Genomic DNA, 9361 nt, shown 5'->3' with positions numbered 1-9361 from the left:
GGTAGCTGTAGTCTCGCGCTGAAGTCCTGTTGTAGCAGGAAAGGGGAATTTGCGGATTGCTCCGTGCTACCATTTTTGTAAGGGGGGAAATAAATTTCAAGATGTGACATGACCTGTCCTCTGGAGTACATAGTCACACCACCACCACTCCGTGGATTGTTGTCGGGATGATTATCTTAGAAGCCTGGCTAAACACACTAACCGGACAGCAGCTAGGAGCTAGCACCTAGCAGTTACCAGCTACAAGCAGGATCGAGACAGGGACCAGGGTAGGTGAATTTAAACAATGTCTGAGTTTGAAAACCTATCAACCCATTTGTTTTTCAAAAGGTGGAAGTTGATAGTGGTCAGTGTCATACAAAGGGCTTCACATTTGACATGATTTAAATGCTCTAAATCTAACAACCTGTCAACTTGTCACATTACAGAAGGAGTCAGAGGAAAACATTAACTGTTCCCTGCTTGTTCTGCTATGGCAACACGTCAACTTCACCACAACACACACCTTGGATGGTTCTCTTGAAGAATGCTTTGCAGGCCTCACATGACGCCACGCCGTAGTGGTAACCTGAGGCCACATCCCCGCATACTAAACACAGCCTCTTCGGTAGTGTGCTCAGGGCGTACTTGCATCGCCCTGCTCCATTTCCAGTGGAGCTCTCCTCTGCCCCATCCCCACCCTCGTCTTTGAAGTGGCAACGCAGAGCCGGTGTGTAGAGTGGCGGGGAGTAACGTTTAACGCTGTCTCCTCTGGTTCCTCCACCACTTTGAGAGGAGTCCGAGGAGGCCCCGCCAGGGCTGATCCGACCTCCCCCACCTCCCTCTGGACTGCTCGGTTCTGCCTTTATGTAGACATCTGCCCGACGCTCCCTGGAAGACATGATGTCTAGAGGGGAAAAAAATAAACAACAAAGTAAATAAAGGCATAAAACCATATCCCTCACATCTTTGTCTTTTAAATAGCATTCATGTCAAGTGGGGTAAAAGACCAAAATCTGACTTTTGCTAACACATGGCACAGGTCAGACTATGAACATGTAAAGTTAAATAGGCCAAAGGTTCATCCAATCTAATATTTTCAGATTGTTGTCGAGACTTTTTTTCTCAATTTAAATAATCCTTTGGGAGTGAGATGTCTTCTTATCGTGATCATGGTCGGTTTTCATTGCTAAAGGAGTGGACTGTAAAAAGCACCCAGACAAAAGGTCTGCTCGTTCCCTCTCGTTCTTTAGCAGCACTAAGTTCCTGTCTGTGTTATTTTTTCTCAACACCTCAGATTCACCAAACCAGAACATTATGTACCTAAAATAAAAAATTAAACAAACTCTTCAAAGTCTTCGAATCATCCCCACAGTCTTTGTCTGTGACATTTCTAGACATTAAAATAGCCAAGGTGACTGGATGAAGGTCGCTATGCTCATAAACAGTTCTCCCCTATTCAGACACATAACTTATGTTTAGCTTCAAGTAAGGCAGTAAGAGTACTGCAGCAACCTTCCTACCTGCCAAAGATTCCTAATTTAATTACAAAAAGAGGCATGGTTAACATAACATGCTTGCGATAAAATAAAATATACGTTTACTAATCCAAATCCAACCACAAAGAAGGCTCATGAGTCCAAAATCAAGTACACAAATACATATGTTGCGACCATAACTTCTTACATGAGAAAATCTTTGGCACAATTTCAGCACTGCAGGAAACAGAAGAAGTTTCTAAACAGCCACTATCCCCTCCCTCACGTTTATTTTTAAGTCTATTACTAAACCATTGCAATTTCCTGATCCCGATCTATCTCAAGTGTCAATAAGAATATACTCCTTAAATACTTTAAAACCCACACGTTCACTCTCACACACTAACAGATTGCTCAGTTTTAGCTGAGTATCAAAGGTCAAGATTACCACAAATGTGAACATCAAACTGCAACAAGACGGAAAGGCTTTATGATTGTATAAGACTCAAAATGCTGCCCAAAAGTATACTATGGCTGATGCAAGAAGTACACAATGGCAATTAAAAGATATTTAATTTATTTAATGAGTGTACAGTTATGACCTTACACAGCCAAATGCAAAGTCAATACAGAGCAATGTGTAGTTTTGTTACGTGCTTTTAAGTTGCGATTGAGAATCCAGAAATATAGTTATAATGCCAAATGTCAGGGTTATTTGTCAATCATACATTGCATCCATTATAAATAAGATAATTAGCCTAAAAACAGTCTGATTTCTTTGACATATAATGAAGGAACATCAAATGGGCCTTTGCGTCAGGTTGTTTCTCGCCTTCAAGTAACCCAACAAACAGCTGGGTGAATATTTGTTTGAGCAGAGGGACCACCACTCTGCCCTGCCCAAGTGATGGTAATAAATTCAGAACGTTGGTGTACCACAAGCTGTAATAAGGGGACCCAGTCCATATACTTTATAGCCCAACAAAAGACAAATTGTTCATGTTTCATTAAACTGTCTGAAACTAGCAAATGATGATAGAAATGTAGATTTCACTGTTGTTAATTTGACAACAGTAATTCAGGGATCAGAAAAAAAGTTGAAAAGGGGACCAACAAAGGGGCATCAATTGCATTGTGTGCCAAGTGTCTCTGTGCTTCAACTACTTCCTACTTAATAGATCACTGTGTGAGGACGATGTCTGCAGCCTAAATAGCCTCAATCCAGTTAAGGTCTGAAAGTAAAGGATTTTCTCATGTGTACATACTGCCAATGCACCGCCATTACCAACCCATTTTATCGTTTATCAGCTGGGCTGATAATTCAGTTGAAAGTGTTGCAATATTAAAAATGCTTTTGTTGTTGCTTATGGTCGGTTCAGTCCTCCAATTTCTCACCCTGCCCACAATGACAGCATTAGTAACATGTTCTGTACACAATGGGTTGGGTTACTGACCTAATTCAATAAAGATATAGGTGCTTGACATAATTCATAAAATGATCTAAGTTATTTACGTTATGGTAGTATAGACTAAGATTTGTTTTATTTATATGCAGTCTCTAAACAATTAACTAGTTCCCTGACTACAAAAATAGCGATCAACAATGTGTATGTTAATGGCATATTGCCAACAAAAGCTCAGTCCTGACCTGTGGTGCATGATTATGTTATACATTACTCATTTATAGACATAATGAACAGGCCTCTCCTGACAACTTCACATCCAGGTACACTTCACATCACAGTGTGCACTTCTTAACAAGATGTTCTGTGCTTCATTACATCAAAATACTACTAATAAGTTACTGTCTTTTAACTTATCTGTTCAATATCAATTGCATTGATGCTATCATCCAGGCCCTGAATATCAACTAGCAATCAACATGTCTCCGAATGTATGTAACTTTCCATATTCACAACACCGGGAAGTGTGGCTTTTTTTAAATCCTGGTGTAAAGACACTGAGCCAGGAACTCACTCCTTGGTCCAAATATCACTCACTGCAAAACGACTACGAACATTATGCCTTTATCAAAATTATTGCTACAGCTGATAATGCAATCCTGTTGTAACGTTAGCTGGCAGTCGACACTTTCTTTGGAGTTTGTCCCTTCCGGACTTGATTGTAGCACTGTATCGCAAGCAGCAAGGGAGTCCCAGCAACATACCTCTTTAAAGTTTAGTGTACTTGGGCTGAGTTTACAAGCTCAGGGAATGGATCAGCCAAACACATTGTACATGAGCCCAGATAAACAATGTGACTGACTTTTGCACAGTCTTAAAGCAGACCAACAGGTACAACGTGTGTACCTCTGGCCAGTTTGACATGTCCTTTAAGGAACATCGGTTTCCGTACAGAACATGCTCAAAAGCAAGGCATAAAAGCTATGGTTACTCTTCGTTTTATGAAAGTAGATTAAATAGCGCGAACAACCAGCTGAGGTTAACTTAACTGCTTGTCTATTTCACTCGCCACATACACGTGTCGTGTCGTGTGTACAGTAAACTAATGTACCAGCGTGTTTAGAGTAGCGTTAGCATTAGCTTCAAAAACAGCAAACACATTATGATAACTGTAGGTTAGCTACCCTTAGCTAACTAAGCTAAGGGTAGCTAGCGTTAATCCTGACTGACCAGCTCTCTCCTGCTGGGGCCGAGGTTTATTTTTGTCACCCTAACCCGGGCTAGGCTAGCTAAATCTTACCTGGTAGCGGAGACTAGTACAGCATTAAAGTCTCTCCGCGGTGTGATATCATGTCACAGGTTTGACAGAAATCGGTTTCCAGACCGCGAGCGCCTGCTAGCTTTGTGTTGAGTGTGTGTGTGTGTGTGTGTGTGTGTGTGTGTGTGTGTGTGTGTGTGTGTGTGTGTGCGCGCGTGTGCAGTGAGATGGGCCGGGCTACAATCGGCTTTCTTTAACAGCTGGTAGATGATAATGGTTGGATATACTGTAACTTAAACCCATTAGGGTCAAAGAGCACTTTAGAAACTGTTTGATACTGTTATCCTACATAAGCCGTTTTCTTCATTATTTAACTGCTAAATGAGCTAAATGTTAGTAGACATTTATTTAAAAATAAACTTGAATGGCATGTAGAGGAAGAGGTGACTTTGAAAAACTATGTTCAGTACTAAGTGTGAACCTGATAGGCCTAATAAACTGATTGACAAGGTCAGAGAGGAACTTACTACCAGTGTATTAGCTCTGAATACAAAGTCTTGACAAAAAAAATTATTCCTAATGATGAATGGCAGCTTAAGTGAAAACTTAAAATTAGGAAATTCCAGGCATCTGGCTTTATTTTGTGGCCCACATTTTGATTATGCCCAAGAGACATTACTAAGCGTTTTTATTTTTTTCCCCCCAGGCTGCATGTGCAGCATCTGAAACAACTTTAAAGCTAAGGCATCATTGGGCACCTAAGACTGACATATTGATTGCTCCTCTCTCTCCTCACAAAGGATTTTGGAAGGTCTCACATTTGCGATCATCTCTCCCCTCATTCGTCTATCCTTTTTGGGTTTGCAGGGCAATCATAGCCCACTCTTTCAACATGCCCTATGAGTTGCTTGATTGCAACAGAATGATATGCACTGTGCTATCACTGGCCACTTGTAATATTTTTGATGTGAAATTAGAACCTTTTTGCTGCACGTCTCCCTCCAAGCCCCTCTTTTGGCAATGAGTATTATTCTTCATAAGACATTAACATTGCCAGCTAAAAGTCCATCACAGCCACACTATAATGAACTTTACAAAAGCAGACATAATCCTAGTTAAAGCATGGGATAATATTTCATAAAAGGTGATGTGAAAAACACACTACCTGTTTGCTGAGCTGGAGTTTGAAGCCTATATATAGATCTGTGACTCCCAGTGGTAGCTCAGTGAAGTGCTATTGCTTTGGGTTGAAGTCTGCAGTTATCAGGACACCTGCAAAGTAGCAAAGGGTTGTTAGTGCCATCACAGAACTCAAAGCCAAGTCCCATTCCCACCTGCCATTTGAAATGTTATTGGTCAGGTCAGTACAGTACACATTGTTAAGCCTCATAATAACCATGATATCTGAGAACTAGTTGTACATATTAGATAATTAAAAGTCTCTTAACAGTGCCAATCTTCACACGTACCAGAGAAAACCTCTATATTGGCAGTAGTTTTGTTTCCTCTGTGGTAGTACATGTGCATGGTCGTAGCATTGACTTTTGATTCCTAACATACATATTCCCCTGTATCCATCCAGATTTCTGCACGCTGCACGGGTAAGTACCCTCCCCCGTGCGCTGCATGACACACTCCAAAGGTCACCGTCGCAGGAATGCTTGAAGGACAGACAGAGTAAAGCCAACACCTTCTACAAAGTCAAGTCAAGTTTGGTGGTAACTCTCTGTAAATAATTAAAAAGACCTTAAAAGATTTAACTAAAAACTAAAAGAAACAAACTTTTAAAACATTGCATGAAACATAATTTAAGTTTGTCTTTAAAGTGTAAAAAAGGGTCTGGCTTTGGACATTTTAAAGAGGATAGCTTTCTAGCCAAACAGCAACTTTAAACCTGGGTAACAAGAAGGTAATAGGTGGAAAGAAACTGTGATGCTTTATTGATATTCTTTGGAAGGGATCATAACTTGCCATTTAATTTTTGAAAGTGACATTTAAAAAAAAAAAAGACAATTCATTTGAATTAAAAATGGAGATTAAGCTTCTATTTTGTTTGATTGGCATACACTCAAATAATTCCGTGTAGCCTAGGCTACTAAATGTTATCTCTGAAATACACTTTTCCCCCAAATATCATATCACACAGATCATAGTCCTTCCTTCGTCTTAAAGGTTTCAAAGCGTTCTTATCATAGCCTACTCTTGTTAGGGGCCATCGGCGATCTGGGTCCCTGATAACGCATCACTGTATGAAACTCAGGTTTGAGGGGTTTTAAATGCGGCGCGCTGTGGAGACGGTGAGAACAGCACCCAGGGGTGACCTTGTCTGCTGATCTCGGACCGGTGAAAGGTTAATTGCCATAGTGGATTATGCTTTAAGATCAGTGACCTCAATCCCGGTCTAGCAGGCTCGGTGTAGTGCAGAGTTCAGTGTGTTAAAACCGGAGGAAGAATAACTCAGAGGGGTTCAAATGCATACCGTAAATAAATAAATAAAAAAACTCAAGTGTGTACAGTTGGAGAAGTGCGGGGTGTTATTAGCCCATGCAGGTGGACTCGCCTTTTGAATGAGAACCATTCGAAAACATTTAGGCTATATACGCTGCATCTTATTAAACCATGGAACCTGGTTCTTCATTTACTCAAGTGACCGTGCATCCCATTTATTGAGGCGTTTGATGGGGGGAGGGGGGTTACCCGGTGAGTAGCGCATTAGCCACTGCCAGAGTGCTATAGCATTTATGAGCGGTGAATTCTGAGGAGCAAGATTATACTGCGAATTGTTACACGATGTAGCGTGCTAAACGGTTATTCGGCGGCTCGAACCCACTACCCCGATAACGTGGCCACGCGAACTTAGCTCTGCCAGGCGACTCGAATCGTGCATGATGCACATCAGGCTGCCGTTAAGACAGCTGACATCTCCGCACAACGATTAATAAAAGCGTGAAACACACTATGTGCCCTATCTCCGCAGTGTACGGTGAGTAAAAGCTAGGCTACTTACTGGGAAATGTAAAAACATCGCAGGGTAGATGTTTTTATCTGAAGTCAGTCAAGTCTTTGCGGCTGGCAAGTCCACCGTCGGTTTAACCGGGTTAACGGCGCAGTCCAAGCCTTGCAGGGTTTCTCACATCGCATCACTACGTTACCGTATAATAAGGTGATAACAACAACCGGCGACACACCGCCTTGTCCGGCTGTTCGGTTTCTGTACACTGGTGTTATAAATTCTCGTCTTCGTCTGCCACATTAAGGTTGTAGTTGGTGACCAGCATCAATACTTCTAGAAGGAACACAGAATATCCGGTAAGAAGAAAAAAACCTTCCACAATAAAACGTTGTCAACTCACCTCATATTTTAACTTCGAGCCGGACACCGTTTTAAAGCAATACGTGACGTCTGATATGATAAAGTTATCCTTTACTACATGACTGTGCAACATTCTCCCAAGAAACCCTATAACTGGTAATGTTACTAAAATGAACACAAACATGATTTTATTTGAAGAAGCTCAAACTAAGTGACTTCCGGTATCAATGGCTTGTTCTTGCTAGCTTGACGCAGCTCAGTGACGTAGCCTCTATCCCGTGTCTTTCCCCCTCCCTCTGCCCAATTTGCGTCCGCTGTCTCCGTTACGTCCGTACTGTACGCACCTTCCACCAGCGTCATCAGCATTATAATAAGGGCCTGCTACTCATAGGGGGGGAATATGACCCAGTCTACGTTAATCCTAATAGTCCAGGTATATTTAAGTTCCGCTTTCTAAATCAGTTGTATTGTGCCTCTTCTGTTCTTGCAGGAGCACACTTCCCGCACTGAAAATAAAAAAAACGTCGAATTTCCGCAAGCACTTAAAATACAATTGTATAGGCTACGTTTGAATGCAGTTTTTTTATTGGCCTTTTTGTAGCCTACATTTCCCACCTACGTACAGTAGCCTAGGCTATATTAACCTGAAATACGAATACCATAATACCATAACATTTAGGCCTTATATTAGAATGGCTGGTTTGAAGACTTTTTTTATTTTAAATTATGCCACATGCTTTAGGGGACTGTTGCAGAGATAATCAAAGAATAGAATAGGCCTACATGTCCCTTGCAGCACACTGTGGAAACTGTGGTCATGCTGTCGGTCTTGTGACATTAACCCGGCTACACTAGGCCTGGTTGGACTGGAGCCAAGGAAGTGGAGAACAGAAAAGCCCTGCAATTGGATAAGAAGGGGGAAATTTAAGGGGTAGTAGTTTGGAAAGAAAAAAAAAACAGTAGGCCTAGCCTGCAATACAATTTAACAGATGTGTTGTAAAAAAAAAACTATTCTCAAACACGTCTTATGTCTTATTATCTTGTGTATGCCAACGTTTAATGTAAATGATAACAACAATTCAATGATTTTTCTGTCAAACTTGGTGGCCTGCTGCTTCTCAAAATAGGCTGCCCCCTGCTCTCCAACATGCCTGGTAACAGCTGGCACAGAGAGGACGGAAGTGGACACGGAAGAGTGACAACCTTGTCCACTATTAAGATACTATTATGATATTAAAAAACAAAAACAAAAACAAAAACAGGACGTTGGAGTTTGAGTATTTCCCCAATGAGCCCGACAGCATTACCTCTCTAAGTATAGACTAGCCTGTTTAAACCAATGGCGATGCAGCCACACTCTGCCACAGAGGTGCAGGACAACAGTGTGCATGCGTTTTGATGTGGTCATGTTTGCAGTTGGCTCTGGGCACGGGACAGGCTTTTCCAAGTGGTGCGCGTGCATGAGAGGAAAAACTGACGGCAGTGTCACTGCGACCTTGAAGCAAGGTGATTGAGTCTGTGCTGCAGACACTGCAATTCTGCAGACACTGCACCCTCATACTGCTGCAGTCTGCATCACCCTCTTATCATGCTACATCCATTAGATCCACTCCAAAAACCGGAACATTGGATTTGCCAGAAACATTTTATGTTGTTTTTTTCTCATTTACTTAATTTCCAATCAATTACAGCACAGTACAAATTCAAACATTATTTTTAAAATATATAGACTATAACTATCTGTGCAATCCATCCAGTGGTAGTAATAATAATAATAATAATATTAATTATAATAATAAAAGGCAACAATTACAAAAGCAAGGTAACCAAATAACTAAAGAAAAAATTTAAAGAGATTGAAAAGGATAAAAAGCATGAACATAGCTTTGAGTTTAGTATTTATTTGCACAATAAAATAAAGAAAACAGGA

At 41.1% G+C, this 9361-nt stretch overlaps 1 protein-coding gene and 1 long non-coding RNA gene across 4 annotated transcripts in view; one reads left to right on the top strand and one right to left on the bottom strand.

Annotated features, from left to right (window-relative positions):
- Positions 1-2793, top strand: part of LOC116699973 (uncharacterized) — a 22970-nt gene extending 20177 nt beyond the window's left edge. Inside the window, exons 2-3 of the long non-coding RNA XR_004334539.1 lie at positions 2381-2387; positions 2783-2793. This is a non-coding gene — a long non-coding RNA (uncharacterized LOC116699973). The remainder of the gene's footprint in view (positions 1-2380; positions 2388-2782) is intronic.
- The window catches only part of esrra (estrogen-related receptor alpha), a 17786-nt gene extending 10384 nt beyond the window's left edge, over positions 1-7402 (bottom strand). The window contains exons 1-3 of one of the 3 annotated variants that reach the window (XM_032532720.1): positions 7126-7402; positions 5284-5390; positions 506-886 (exon numbers count right to left, since the gene is read on the bottom strand). In XM_032532720.1, coding sequence (XP_032388611.1) covers positions 506-881 — 376 coding nt within the window. In that variant the 5' untranslated portion in view covers positions 882-886; positions 5284-5390; positions 7126-7402. Of the gene's footprint in view, positions 1-505; positions 887-4160; positions 4333-5283; positions 5391-7125 lie in introns of those variants that run through there. The other 2 variants (XM_032532717.1, XM_032532719.1) reach the window with 2 other exon arrangements.
- Positions 7403-9361: the final 1959 nt, after the last annotated feature.

Source organism: Etheostoma spectabile, chromosome 13 (assembly GCF_008692095.1).
Source record: "Etheostoma spectabile isolate EspeVRDwgs_2016 chromosome 13, UIUC_Espe_1.0, whole genome shotgun sequence".
NCBI lineage: Eukaryota > Metazoa > Chordata > Actinopteri > Perciformes > Percidae > Etheostoma > Etheostoma spectabile.
Note: the sequence above shows the minus strand (reverse complement) of the source record. Positions and strands in the feature narration are given on the sequence as shown.